At 47.3% G+C, this 13,410-nt stretch overlaps 6 protein-coding genes across 6 annotated transcripts; 5 read left to right on the top strand and 1 right to left on the bottom strand.

Moving 5' to 3' along the window:
- The first annotated feature begins 1,344 nt into the window (after window positions 1-1,344).
- Window positions 1,345-2,904, top strand: BC939DRAFT_453782 (uncharacterized protein). Its single transcript, XM_051555977.1, has 5 exons — window positions 1,345-1,618; window positions 1,711-1,848; window positions 1,931-2,004; window positions 2,112-2,418; window positions 2,504-2,904. The coding sequence occupies exons 1-5, from the start codon at window positions 1,472-1,474 to the stop codon at window positions 2,792-2,794; spliced, it is 957 nt and encodes a 318-aa protein (XP_051411597.1). The 5' UTR covers window positions 1,345-1,471; the 3' UTR covers window positions 2,795-2,904.
- Window positions 2,905-4,877, top strand: BC939DRAFT_453779 (uncharacterized protein). The gene is made up of 4 exons (XM_051555976.1): window positions 2,905-3,449; window positions 3,537-4,304; window positions 4,415-4,561; window positions 4,787-4,877. Exons 1-4 carry the CDS (start codon window positions 2,934-2,936, stop codon window positions 4,823-4,825), a joined length of 1,470 nt encoding a protein of 489 aa, XP_051411596.1. The 5' UTR covers window positions 2,905-2,933; the 3' UTR covers window positions 4,826-4,877.
- Window positions 4,878-5,765: 888 nt separating this feature from the next.
- BC939DRAFT_181392 (uncharacterized protein) lies at window positions 5,766-7,294 on the top strand. The gene has a single exon (XM_051550450.1). The coding sequence runs from the start codon at window positions 5,991-5,993 to the stop codon at window positions 6,960-6,962; it is 972 nt and encodes a 323-aa protein (XP_051411595.1). The 5' UTR covers window positions 5,766-5,990; the 3' UTR covers window positions 6,963-7,294.
- Window positions 7,247-8,050, top strand: BC939DRAFT_477781 (uncharacterized protein; the record flags this gene model as incomplete). Its single annotated transcript, XM_051558706.1, has 2 exons — window positions 7,247-7,438; window positions 7,670-8,050. The coding sequence occupies 2 exons, from the start codon at window positions 7,247-7,249 to the stop codon at window positions 8,048-8,050; spliced, it is 573 nt and encodes a 190-aa protein (XP_051411594.1).
- Window positions 8,051-8,137: 87 nt separating this feature from the next.
- On the top strand, window positions 8,138-9,262 carry BC939DRAFT_453774 (uncharacterized protein). Its single transcript, XM_051555975.1, has one exon. The coding sequence runs from the start codon at window positions 8,232-8,234 to the stop codon at window positions 9,072-9,074; it is 843 nt and encodes a 280-aa protein (XP_051411593.1). The 5' UTR covers window positions 8,138-8,231; the 3' UTR covers window positions 9,075-9,262.
- A 566-nt stretch (window positions 9,263-9,828) lies between these two features.
- On the bottom strand, window positions 9,829-11,764 carry BC939DRAFT_453772 (uncharacterized protein). The gene has a single exon (XM_051555974.1). The coding sequence runs from the start codon at window positions 11,270-11,272 to the stop codon at window positions 10,028-10,030; it is 1,245 nt and encodes a 414-aa protein (XP_051411592.1). The 5' UTR covers window positions 11,273-11,764; the 3' UTR covers window positions 9,829-10,027.
- Window positions 11,765-13,410: the final 1,646 nt, after the last annotated feature.

Below are 13,410 nucleotides of genomic sequence, written 5' to 3'. Positions count from 1 at the left end.
TCTTTCTGATCGCCTTGCGCAATAGGTTTGGGTCTGGGTATGTGATTGAGTAGACAAAGACTGAGATTCTATCATTTGGCAACGGTGCTCTTAAATAGCTGTGTGTAACAAGACGAAGGAAGTGAAAAAGAGAACTAACTTTAATAATAATTACTATACACAAATACATATACATATACACATATACTATATCTACAAATCAAAGTCATTAACATTAAATGGCCTGGTCTACGATATGTAACTGGTCTTATTCTAGTCAATTTGTTAACGTTGAAGCACTTTATTCATTTGAAATAGCACCATCAACATATTAACACAAATAACCTTGTGGAGCGATGGCATCGAAACCTCAAGCGAAACTTTCTGGCGGGAAAGCGCAACCTGCGAGCCGACGAACTCATCTACATCCTGCTAGGTGTGGTGGAAAGCCAGTACCGCACCACATACTTCAAGATCACAAGCGGCCTTCAACCCCGTCGCCTAACATTCCACGAGGAGGCACGGCGTAAAAAGGCCATCCAAGTTGATTCGGCTCGGGCGAGAACATTGATCAACATTACTAAGTCTGTGGAAGGCTTGATCTCTGTGTTGTCGTTTCAGACCCCGCCTGAGGCGCAATATGCTATCGATATATTGTCGGACAAACGGCTCCGCTCCTGTTCTTGCCCTGACAACGAAAAACACGGTCTACCGTGTAAGCACATGTTCTTGGTATCGAGGATCTATCCAGGGTTCCAAGTGTGCTTTGACAACAATGCAACTGAGCTTAACGGGACAGTCAATTGACGAGAATGAGGAAACCGTCCTGGAAGAGGATTATGGCCCTCCATTAGAGGAGTTTCTCTCTCCGAATCTACTTCAACAACTACAAGCAGCACGAGAGGAGGAGGAGCAGCGACTCCAAGCCGTGCGACAACAGGAGATGCAGGAAAAAAGAAGACGGCAGGAGGAGGAAAGGGCTCAAGTGATGTGGGAGTGTGAGGAGACAATTCGCCAGGCTTGGATGGAGCTTGGTCGAGTGGTTCACAATGGCAAGACCAGGAAGTGCACGGAGACTTACTTTGTTTCTGCGGCGGCACTCCTTCAGAAAGCAGTACGCGAGATAAAAGGAATAGATGAAGTTAATGCTGGTTCTCGCTGCCAGTAAATTCTCTTAGTGCACATTCATTATTTCCGCACGCGAGAAAACAATAAAACCCAACGCTATTTCGAGCCAATCAGCGAGTTAGTGCGGAAAAGTTCAGACTACCGCTAAAACCCCGTGACGTCGCTTAGTCTACATCACGTGAAGACCCCCCCTGAATAGGCGCAAGACCGCGTGGTTCAAGGCCCCTTTCGGGTGCTCCTGCTTGGCATCGCACTCCTCATTCTGACTCCCAGCATCCTTCTCTTTTTCCCTCTCCTCCCCTCTTCTCTTTCGTTTTCTCTTGACCACACCGCTCGCTTCACCTCCTTGACCGCGTTATTTGCCATGTGGATTACTCCCTTTCAGCTTGGTCCCGAGCCACCGGCGCCTGGTCAGCCCCAGCCAGGTGAGTGTATAGACCGGCATAGTGACTTCGAACTGGCACTTTCTCTCTTTATTTTGGTCGGCATGGTCGTCTCATACTTGCCTCAGGTACGCCTATGCTTGCTGCATGGACATATTGATGCATTTGCGTAGTTTTTTTTTTTTTTTTGTATTTATGAGAACTCTCTTTGTATGTACAGCACTTCCGTATCATTCACAAGGGAACCAGCGAAGGCATTAGTCCCTGGTTTTTACTACTCGGAACTATTTCCGCCAGCTCCACATTTCTTAATATTGTCGTTCTTCAGTGGAAGGTGATATTGTGCTGCGGTGTCCTAGTAAGTACAGCGGTGAATAGATGGGCCTCTTGATACAAAGAACTGTCAGTTGCCGCTGTATTAACAGTTTCTAATTGAATAGAGCCTTGGACCATGTCTGGAGAGTATACTTGGAATCGCCCAACTTGGTGTCCAGTTTGTCATGTTTGGCCTGGTGTATGTATTCGAGAAATGAGCTAGATGAAGGTGTCGATAGGGAGAATTTTTGAAACTGGAGCCGTACTGACATATTTGTCGTCTCTTTGCTGGCGTTGTAATAATAGTCTCGTCTTGTATCTCATTTACTACCCGGTGCACAAGATAGTCGCTGAGCGATCTCAACAGCATATTCGACACTTATTCTCCTTTTTACCCGCCCAGACAGAAGAATGGGCATTGTCATTGTTGATCGCCCATGTGGTGGCAATGCATCTCGTTATCTGCATTGTCGTGACGATAGTCCTTCTGGCCTTTGTTGGCGGCCCTGAGAACCACTGGACCTCAGCGTGGGCTACTTTCTTGGGTATCACGAGCGTCGTCCTTGCAACCATTCAGTATGTCCCGCAGATCCATAGGACATTTAAGCGCAAGGTATGTTTGGTCGATAGTTACAGTTAGGACCATAGGATAGGGCTCCAAGCTTGGCGCGCTAATGTATGGTTTTGGTTCCCACTAGTCTGTCGGAGCACTCAGCATTCCGATGATGATGATGCAAACACCAGGGGCAGCACTCTTGACATTATCCTTGGCACTTAGACCCGGTGCCAATTGGACGACCTGGATTGTATATGCAGTAACAGGATGTCTTCAGGGCACGTTGTTGGTGATGTGTATCTATTACCATTTCCAAGCCAAGAGCCATGGTCATGACGACTTTGACACTACCGAAACGGAGCCTCTGCTAGCGGAGGATGTACGTGCGCCCAGGACGCGTGGTTATACAGGGCCGGGAGGCTCCCAGGGATGATATCTGTCAGGGTCGAAATCTGTTGCAACACGTTATAGCGCGGCCTAATTTTTATTAATAAATTCGCATGCGGAAATATTATGGCGCCCCGCTGGTTATTCTTTTCGTCCTTCTCTTTCCTTTCAGACATTCGTTTCCCATGCATCCTATCGCAAATAAATCATCGTCTTCAGATCGTCATTATCCTTCCTTAACCTCATCGGCGTCCCCTTCTCAATTCTCGCCGTCATCCCAGGTCAGCAAGTTCATGGCCCTACGGAGACTGAGCAGGACCCAGCAAGCGCCACCATCGAGTTCAACCCACTTGCCGCTGATAAAGAGACTAAAGCATGAACCTCCCACTCTTGACCACGCAAAACGCCCTCCAGCGCCCAGTAGTATAATCCAGTCAAAACCGAATTCATTGGCGAGAAAGGCGCCATTAAAGGCATTAAATCCGAGTCAAAGCCAGGATCGAAACTGCACAAGGGTGTCAGATCATCTATCGACAAACATAAAACCTCGGCCATACGATTCCTTGTTGCCACCAAGTTTTGTGACCCACCGGTATATCGTCTCTAATCGGATACTCCAGAACACCGCTATCGTCCGCGCGCTACTTGATCCAGACTGCGGCAGAGTTCAGTTGGTGGAAAGGGACATGGAGTATCTGCGGGTAATTTTATAAATAGGCAAAGGCCAGCTGTCGATAAAAATCCAGCACAGCCACTGTAATCAACATTTGCTCTTTTCATTTTTACAGGCTTTACTACCAGAGTGTACACGCAATCGAGCAGCGGCCCGCGTGGAGGCAGACATTATTCTGGACGAGGGAAACGCTGTGCTACTCTATCCTCTTCGCGAGATTGGCCAGGCCATCATCCAAGATCCAGATGCGGGACTGAACGAACTCCTTGTGACGTTGGCCAGGATAGGACCACGATACAAGTCGGTCTGGCTAATCCTTGAGGAGTATAATTGGAGTGGCCCAGCACTCTCGAAACCTAAACAACTTTCAGCGAGGGGGATAGAATCAACACCAACTCAGACGCATTCGGCCTTCCACCCAGCACTCAAACAACCCATGTCGTCGCCATCGCACCGGTCTGACGATCACTCAGCCACAGTTTCTCGACTCGACCCCTTTGCCGGACCAGTGATGCCCCAACTTAACAAGCTGACAGCCTGGGTACCTTCAACACATACTCGATCAGGATGGCTGTCAAGATTAAGCTATTGCAGTGCTCTCAATTTGTCCAGCCATCAGAGTCCAACTCATTCGAGACAGCTCAAATCTGTGCAAGATTCATTCCCAAATGGATATAATGAAGCTAGCGAACTGGTCTTTGAGACGCGGGTGCTCTTTGCTTCAGATGAGCGTTGTGCCGCATGGATGACCCGTGCGATTGGAGAAAGAATTGCCGTGCAGATCGATATTGCTGCTCAGTCTGGATTACGGAGAGACGAAGATGGATGGCGAAGCCGTGAAGAATGGCTCTGGCGAGACTGGCTAAATGAACAGGACAGCACTGTAAGTAACTGTTGTCTCGCTGTATGGTGTAGTGTCATCGTCGTATGCGCGCAGAGTATTATTCAAGGACCAACGGCTGACTCTCAATTTGTATATACTTTCCTTCCTAGCACGAGCGTTTTTTGGCGTCCTTCGGCCTGTTCAACCCGTTTTCAATCCAGCTGATCTTATCTCTGTGTTCACTCAAGGAGCTCATGTCCATGGACCACAAACAGCGCGTTAGCATGTTAGGAAAATTTATTGACAGCGAGATATTGGTAAGTGCTTAGGCTGCTGCGGCCGTTTCCGTTGATATCTTTTTTTGATTTTAATGTTTTTTTTGGGCGATTGTTCTTCAACCTTATTCACAACCATTCGCCGGGATTTTTTTCCCGCGCATAAGCAGAATCATACTGGGCTTCGGTATCATTCTTTGTCTATTCTTATCGTTGTCGTTTAACCTGCGTATCTCCTCCCTCTTCTTCTTTTTCTGGATTCAATAGGCAACGTTCAATAAGATCGTCTCTGGGCCACTCATATAGATAAACAGTTTATTATTTATTTATTTTGGCGGGAAAATCGATAAAAGCCGAAAATGTGGAGCAGTTGACATGCTTCTCTCTTTCATTTTCATGCTTGACATTCCCGCAATGCTTGATCGGATGAAAAGGACGCTTCGTCGAGAAATAATGGAAAAACTTGATGCAACGGAGACAATGCGACCTGAGAAGTGATGAGCTTGTGATGAATTGAAGGCGGTTCAACGGTGCATGGATCATGGAAGCATTCCCTGCTTCCGCCCATATTTTTAGTCATCCCAGGAACGCCAGAGAGTAAGCATTAGTATAACAAACATGCACGCACGCGCGCAATGACCCATTCTGACGACGGTTCCTGTAAGCTGCTGCCGCTTATTTTTGTTCTTCAGCTGTAGCTCATCTGTGTGTTCAATTGATATTTATGGAAGTGGTCATTGCACGCACCTGCGGGGTTTAAACGAGTCAACATAGCTCTCTTTAGTCAACTGAGCTATAGGTGGGCATGTATGGCGAGAAAAAGGACCAGAGCCCAGAAAACGAATAAATGAAGGGCCACTTCGCGCTTCGCTTCCACTCATCGACCCTCAAAGACAGCTACAGTATCATCAACTGTACCCTTTTCACGTCAATAGAGCACGTACATTACCAACTCCAGCTCAATACGCACCTGCTTATACAATTTCATACTTCCAGACCATTGAGATCAGACCCAGCGTAGACGCGAAGGCGGCCGAATACCATACCCTTCTGAGCACCAACACGAACAGCAACAACTGCCTTAGACTCAGCAATAACATCAGCAAAAAGCTTTAAAATAGCGACAGAACGGTAACAACAGAGTCGTCGCGGCGTTAATAACTACAGCAATAGGGTCGATATATCAGGGCAATTGCAGCCAGTGCCTAGAAAAATCTCTTGTAATACCTCAGATTCGCGATCAGATCTGCAGATTTTCTTGTTGCCACTGAGCTTCCGTTACTTCACCCTCCCGCAAGCAACCTCGTTGCACGTTAGGCCGGTGTAACTGACCACATCGCACAAGAGTCCCACCTGGCCTCCAACGCTCAGTAAAGTCAGCCTCGAGCCACTCAAACACCAAGCGGGCCCTACAAGACCACAACCTATACCTCTGCGACCTTTGCCATCGGAACAGCAGTATCTTGCTGGCATGCAGGACCACCATGACTTGGCCACACATTTTGACTGGCCAGAATCCCCGCCCTTGTCATCCTCGACAACCGACAGCTGTTACATGGATGTGTTGTCCCCACTGTCTCTTGGAGATATCTCACAAGCAAGTGCGATATTTACACCTGCAACCCTTCTCCACTCCTCGACAAAGTCTGCAATTCCATGTCCACAGTATGGACAACCTGATTATATAACTACCGCCGCTGCAACGCAAATATACTACACAAACATTCCAACCACCACACGCACAACGAGCACCACTAGCATTGAATGGGAGTTCATTGGCGACGCTCAGGCTGAAGCAGCAGCAGCAACAGTAACGGCTGTCTCAGCTGCAACGACACCGACGAGGGGAACGACACCACTAATGGATCTGCCAGCGACACCGCATCCATCTAAAAGCTCTGAGGATTCGCGGATGAAGGACCCCAAGAATGATGGCGATAATAACGAAGAAAGCAATAGTGTGGGCAAAGAGTTTTCATTCATAGCCGTCAAGTCTTCGGAATTCCAACAGGCGGGATCATCCGTGTCATCTTGTCAGAGCGAAGTACCAAATACAATTATAGCTCTTAAGCGTGGCCGTGGCCGTCCCTGCCGTTCCTCGCCCAATCGCACAGACCATTACATGGTCATTGATCTAGGTTCGACAACGAATGCGCTTACGACAATGCCCATACCGGTCTATAGCCCAGGCGAGTCGAGTAGAGTCGTGGGGACGAACACGAGGAAAAATACTCCCTCGCCATCTTACATCCTTTCAGCTGCGACTTACTTCCATCTAAGGCCATCAAGTACCTCAGAGACCCCGCGGTCTTTACCGTCCCCTCCTAAGTATCTCTTCGCCGAGCCCTATCAGTACTCAGATGTCAAGGTCGATAGACGCTCCTGTAATAGCCGAAAAGAGCTCAAGATTGCACAGGCGAGGGCAGATCATGGAATGCAATAAACAAAAAAGCGGAAATTAGAGCACCAACAGCCGACATTGGTCAGGGTCCTGATCTAAAATAGAATAAGCAAGCATTTGAGACAATGTCTTGATTAGTCGAAAGCACTAGGAAGAGCTGTGCGCTGAAGAGGTTGACTTCGCCATTCTTGAATAAGGAAGGAGAGAAATTCTATGAAAAGAAATGAATACTTCGCCTCCCGCCGGTAGAGTCGCACGTTCTAAAGGTATTCAATCTACTGTGGTTTGTAAACATTGATCCAGAAGATTCTTTTGCCGCATACCAAATGGCTACAGTATATACTTCCCCTGCGGTCCGTTCCAGAGAGTGGAGTCTAGCCCAGCTATTAGTGTGGGCCTTTTGGTCAGGGTTCCGTCATGTACCGAGCGGTACCACTGCCTCCACAGCTGCTTCACTCTCGAACCTCCACTTAGCGTCCATTGCGACGCTGTTCCGGTACGGATCCCATCCGCAAATTGTACGTGTCTGCTCAGAATCGCAGACAACAGCCGTAGTATGGAGAGTGCTTCCACAGTTTTCTTGAGCCATATAAGAAGGGATAGCAACCCTTGCCGTTCATACTATTTTTTTTGTGTCTAGTGTTATATACAAAAAACAAAAGAACTACCAAAAAACGCGCCTTTCTACAGTTGTTACTTAAAATTAGAGATCACTCATACTCTTACACCTAAACAACCTACCACTGAAGAGGATAGTCGACCCTAGTATGGTACCCCCTGAAGGAAATGAAGATGGCGTTCTGGATGCACGCGACTTGGAGGTAGAGCTGTTCCTCAAAGACATGGAGGATTGGCCAGATACCATTGCACAATCGGACGAGCGATTTGGTTGCACTATTGGCGCTGTGAATGCTGGATGTGGTCAGCTGCCATCGAGCCACGTAAATGGCCGCTTCTCTCAGGAACCAGAAAACTCCACTGCAGCGATCCATGCGCTGAATGATTCCATGATCACCGAAAGTCCCTCAAGGTCGAACTGTCTACAAGAGGTTGGCCTAACCTCCAAACATGGTATTACAGCCCAATTAGCGGCTACAAGCGATCATTATTCGGCCGACGCAAGGGCCTAATTAATTAACTGAAGGCACTTCGCCAAGAGGGAAGGATTGGATATAAAATGCAGTTCCATCTCCACCTTCTTCTTTCACTAAACCGACATTCGAACTCCTCCTCTCCTCTTAACATCCTGCATCATTCGCAGCGCCATTGTTACACCCACCTAGTCTTACATTTATCGAGAATAATATCACTATGCATTCTTCGCAACAATTCTCTTTTCTAAGGAGAGCTGCCAGTCCTTCTATTAAGGATGTTAATGCCGAGCCTACCACACAAGCTGTCGATACCAAAATCATTTCCAAGGACACAAGATTCTCCAATATTGATACGTTCTCTCCTAATAACGAACCATTGCTAGTAGACTCAGCCGCTACCGCAACCACAACCCCTAAAGATCCGCCGCATCCACCCCCTTCGGACGGGGTTATTATCAATCGCCATATAAAGTTGAGTTGCAATGCCGGTAAGCCCCAGTCTTATAACAAGACGGGCAAAGAGATCCAGTTTGTGGTCCCAGTCAGTCCTTCTTCATTCCAGCGGACCAACTCTATGGATGTCTCAACAGACGGTAGAATCCTGAGCATGGGTTCGGGCCTACGCCGTAGGCGAGGCCGTCCCCCGCTCTTTCTCTTGGACGACGCTATGGCCAAGACTTCGATTTCAGGAACGCCGGCAGAGATCGGTGAGCTGAGCAAACCAGCTGAAGCAAATCCCGATAGCTGTAATCCCCGTAGTGGATTCTCTTCACCAGGAACACCTCCATACTCCCCACCGAATTCTTCTCAGTCCTCATCCTCGTCCTGGTCACCATTATCATCGCGACCGTCGTCGGCACTCCGCAGTCCTGTTGGTCAGGTAACGCAATCGGTGACGAGAACATCCCGCAGCACCGTCCGTTCGAATTCAGCCCCGCTCTTCTTCTTTGCTGAGCCCTATCATCCACCTACCTCAAAGGTGGACAGACGTGCATACAACTCTCGGAAAGAGCTGAAGCAGGCCCAGGCAAAAGAACATCAATTACAGCAGTTATGTTAGAGTCATAATTGCCCGGGTTTTTTAACTCCGTTAAAAAGAAAAAAAGCTGCTCTATGGTACATTCACTTTTGTTACCAGCAAAGGTACAGCCAGCAATAACAATAAAAATAACGATAACAGCAGCAACAACAATAATAGTAATAGTGATAATGGTGATAATAATAAATATTCACAACATCTACTCCTGGACAGAGAGTCCCCCTATCGCATGTCGGCATATTTTCGTTTTTGCGCTCTCATTCGAGAGACCCTATTCCACTGTTGGTCCGTTTCTTTCGCATCTTCAAAAGAGCTTTCTCTCCCCCTGAAGGCTGTGTGCTTAATATAAAGTTTGCGCAGAAATAATACCCTTTTTTGGACGAGAGAAATAAACTGTGATTTTATTCCTTCCTCGAAGCATGGGCTAATAAATATTGACGCCTTTCAGTGCTCCAAAAGAATTGTTCTTGGCGTGCTGTCCTGTCCTGGAACAGCCGAGATCATACCACGAGGGACAGTCATGGTTTATTATCGAGATGAATTAGATGATGTATAATCTTTTATTGATATAATTATCAATCCAATATTTGGCACAACATAAATAAAGAAAAATCGAAGAAAACAGAGAGAGAGAGTAGACATTAGATGATAGCGGACAATGGGCAGTGAACAGCGAACAGTGAGCAGAAAGAAAGAGAGAGAAAATAGATAGTGATGACGAGTGAACGGAGAAGACAACGAGGAAAGACGAGAGAAGAAAGAGACGGATAATAGGATAACAGGATAATAAATAACAGGATAATAAATAACAGGATAATAAATAACAGGATAATAAATAACAGGATAATAAATAACAGGATAATAGAATGACAAGATAATAGGATAATAAGATAGTAGGGTAATGGGATAATAGATTAGCGGTGTATGGTATGTATGAATTCTCATCCCCATGCAATAGACACCTTGTTTGCACGTCAAGATTGCTTGGCTTTGGCCATCTTCAACTGCTTTAGAATGTTGTTCCTGCGCTTGTCCGAGCGATCGTCGGGGCTATACTGCTCCGCAAAGTAAGTGGGTTGAAGTGTCTGTCGACTAGCGGAAGTCGAAGGGGTGTGGACGTTTGGCATGGTCTCGATTATTGCTGGTAGATATTCCTCGTTCAGCTCCCCTGTTACTGTTGTTGCTGCTGCTGCTGCTGTCGTCGAAGCAGTTGGTTGACTGGGAGGACCCCCAGGTTCACATCTTTGCCATTTGGACTTAGCAGACTCGGGTGTCATGTTTTCTGCCCACTGCACTGGCTGGGCTGTAGAAGGGGCTTGGGCACGACTGGGCATCCGGGTTGCGTTCATTATTGAGTTAGGTGCGGTGACAATGTGCTTTGCGGGTGAACGCTTTGCAGTTGAACGCTTTGCGCTAAGATGCCTTGAGGGAGGACGCTTCGCGGTAGCAGTAGACAGTTCTCCTCCTATCAGCGCAGGTCCGCATGCGGATGGAGTTCCGATGACGATGGCTTTCGCATGGGTCTTCTCTAGCTTGACTGATAGGTGCTCCATATCGTGAATGGTCTGGGCACCATTAAGATCGAAACCCGGCGGAAATGCAGTAGTGGCCGAGTAGGATGCAAACTCATACTCCCAAAGACGCGAATAAAGGTCTGGGGTAAACTCATGGCCTGATGTTAGCCCATCCTGTCCGGCGGTGCACAACAAGGCCTTAGAGAGTGCGGTCGATAGCGGGTCTGGGTACCGGAACTTGCTTGGATCTTCCCAGAGTAGTGCAGGAACTAGACCTGATGGTAGACTCTTTTCAGGATCGTTTGCACCTTGCCGTTTGACTGTTGTGACGAGGATTAAGACATTGGTCATGTTAGTTTTTATATATATTTTGATGTTTGAAAATGCCATACAGCAATTGGGAATGTGGAGAATAGTGGGGTAATAAACGGTACTGCGTGTGAAGGTAGAGTTGAGAAGAGTAGGTGCACAAGGAGGAGCTGGGGCCATACCAGGTGGCAAGCCAGGTTTTCTTTCGTTTCTAATCGTCACGTCCGTTTGTTCGTGAGAGTCGTAATAGTCCACTATACTCAATTCCCGGCCATTGTCAATAATCCTGCGGTCATCTCCAATGAAGTCGGCTCGGCTAGCATCCTCAGTGTCCGCGTCCTCGTTATCCATGCTCGTCAGCAGAAGCTTGTTTGAAGGTGGTTGTGTGGGTGACATAACGTTTAGCGACTTTTTGTGTGCTGTGGTGCGTGACGAGAGGATGTACTTTGTTACAAGATCGCGAAAGGTGGACACAGGTGGACGTGGGTGAGCGCTGGTTGGAGGGATGGTTTTGAGTCGATGCTGATTTAAGAGTGTAGATTGGACGAAGGGAGATAGGCGATGGTGCTGATGATTCGCGAGATGAGATGTGGTTGTAGAGAGAAGATGCAGACAAACTGTTGTGCCTTTTGCTCTTTTTCTTCTCTAGGCCAAGGGGCTCATTTTGTTCGGTAGTGCATCGAGCACCATGAACATGTACAGAATGTTTTCCAGCGCCCAGCCTCCTCACGCTCCAAAGAGCCAACCTTCAATACAATCGACTAATTAATGAAACTGATAGATTAGTGAGCAATTGAGAACGTACATTCAATATCTAGGTGCGTGGTGCAAATCAAACAGGCAAAGAAGAATGGGGGTGCGAACACAGCGTGCAGACCTGAAGCTGCGGTAGGTCGGTGGACTCGATGCAGTGCCTGATGCCTTGCAATGATTGGTTTTCTAATAGCTGGCGGACTGCCGGTGCCTTTGCGAAGGAACTAAGGACCAATGGTCCACCAAGCCCTTTCGCAATATGCTTGGTTGCCAGGGATGGGACCTCTCCCTTTTATCCCCCCCCCAAAAAAAAAAAAAAAAAAAAAAAGAAAAGAAGGAACAGTGTGAACAATAGATAAATTATGCTACCGCAGGCCATATGTAACCAAGTTACGATGGATTAGTTGGAAGTTTTCCGCAGCATGTGTAGGCTTTTGGACCGCGGTCCAAAAAAAAGAGAAAAGGACGTCGGTGAAAGTAACCTCGTCGATTGACTAAAAATGTCGAAAGTATAGTAAAGCTACAAAAGTTGAGGATGTTGTTTGCACCAATCATGACCCTAGCATCTAATGAAGCTGTTCGCGCAGCGAAAAGTGGAATGAGTGTCAAATCTTTTGGTGCGCCCAAATCCTCGAATCCTTGGCACTGTAAAAATAACTCTCAGCGGCGTGTACGGTAAGATGCCCTTTCGGACTGCACTCGTGGGCGTCGTGCTCTCAAATAACATCCGGATACGAAATTGCAAAACGCGTTCCAAAAGTACAATTAGCTAAGCATCAATGTGGCATTAGCAAGTTAGAGCTGAGAAAATCATTCCGTTACGGCGTATTGCGATGGCAAGTCCTAGGCTGGCCTCTGGAGAGTCCTCTATATTACGACTCATTGTCAGTAGAGTGCAGACGTCGTTGTTTGAAATGCATGAAAACTACTTTTAATCCTATGAGGCAGGGTCAGGAGTCATTCAAAGTCGACGCAATTTTCACCAGACCAACAAATGACATAGAAAACCATCTGCAACAGGGGACAGAATCAACAATACCAGCACTCGTTGCATGACAATGAACGCAAAGAACAGCGGCATCTTCGGGTGCAGACGGGTCAACAGGACGCATGACAAGGTATTTCGTGTCCATTGTTAGCGCGACCAGACATCGTAAAAGGGTCAGCATCCTTTTAGACATTGGCGCTTCAATGCACAGATAAACCGTGTGGCGCTCAAAAATACTTCGCCAAGTAGCCCTGTAAAATGCTGTGGATGCGAGAGGCGTAGAATGGAGGAGCTCAACGACTACCGACGAGGAGGGGTACATTCATAAAGAGCCTCCCAGGGCGACAGCCCTGCTATCCCTTCAGCTTCAATGTATACAGGGCGGAATCGCATGTCTTTTTGACATGCGTGTTCGTGGAGCGTATGATGTATCACGTTCCGCGTGTATGAGATCAGCTTTATCTAATCGCAAAAGGATCGCTACCGGTCAATCGGCATCGCTCTTGTCCTCGCCCTTAACATCGCCATTAAGAGTATTAAGCAACAGGTAGTGTGTGCGGGGAATGAGTATCTAATGACGATGAATTCTTGTACCTAGGCTTGTACATGTACAAGAAGGTTTTCACTCTCTTGTAGCCCTTTTTTTAAAGAAGTTGTTGGAAAAGGTATCACATCCACAGGTCCATGACCAGAATCTGTGGAACAAACAAAGGCCGTTCTTCTATAAGGCTATGGTGGCACCCCTTCTTCCTTTCGTGGACTTGTGCGATTTCAAGAAAACACTTCCTGATGA

This window comes from Gamsiella multidivaricata (assembly GCF_025024155.1).
Source record: "Gamsiella multidivaricata strain RSA 2152 chromosome Unknown BC939scaffold_38, whole genome shotgun sequence".
In the NCBI taxonomy this organism is placed as follows: Eukaryota; Fungi; Mortierellomycota; class Mortierellomycetes; order Mortierellales; family Mortierellaceae; genus Gamsiella; species Gamsiella multidivaricata.
Note: the sequence above shows the minus strand (reverse complement) of the source record. Positions and strands in the feature narration are given on the sequence as shown.

Excerpts from the sequence above, each read along its gene's own strand:
- BC939DRAFT_453779 (XM_051555976.1), top strand. The coding sequence starts at position 2,934 with ATGCATCCTATCGCAAATAAATCATCGTCTTCAGATCGTCATTATCCT. Across the intron at positions 3,450-3,536 it reads GGGACATGGAGTATCTGCGG|GCTTTACTACCAGAGTGTAC; the intron begins GTAATTTTATAA and ends TCATTTTTACAG. Across the intron at positions 4,562-4,786 it reads TTATTGACAGCGAGATATTG|GCAACGTTCAATAAGATCGT; the intron begins GTAAGTGCTTAG and ends TGGATTCAATAG.
- BC939DRAFT_181392 (XM_051550450.1), top strand. The coding sequence starts at position 5,991 with ATGCAGGACCACCATGACTTGGCCACACATTTTGACTGGCCAGAATCC.
- BC939DRAFT_453774 (XM_051555975.1), top strand. The coding sequence starts at position 8,232 with ATGCATTCTTCGCAACAATTCTCTTTTCTAAGGAGAGCTGCCAGTCCT.
- BC939DRAFT_453782 (XM_051555977.1), top strand. The coding sequence starts at position 1,472 with ATGTGGATTACTCCCTTTCAGCTTGGTCCCGAGCCACCGGCGCCTGGT. Across the intron at positions 1,849-1,930 it reads TATTGTGCTGCGGTGTCCTA|AGCCTTGGACCATGTCTGGA; the intron begins GTAAGTACAGCG and ends CTAATTGAATAG. Across the intron at positions 2,419-2,503 it reads ATAGGACATTTAAGCGCAAG|TCTGTCGGAGCACTCAGCAT; the intron begins GTATGTTTGGTC and ends GGTTCCCACTAG.
- BC939DRAFT_453772 (XM_051555974.1), bottom strand. The coding sequence starts at position 11,272 with ATGTCACCCACACAACCACCTTCAAACAAGCTTCTGCTGACGAGCATG.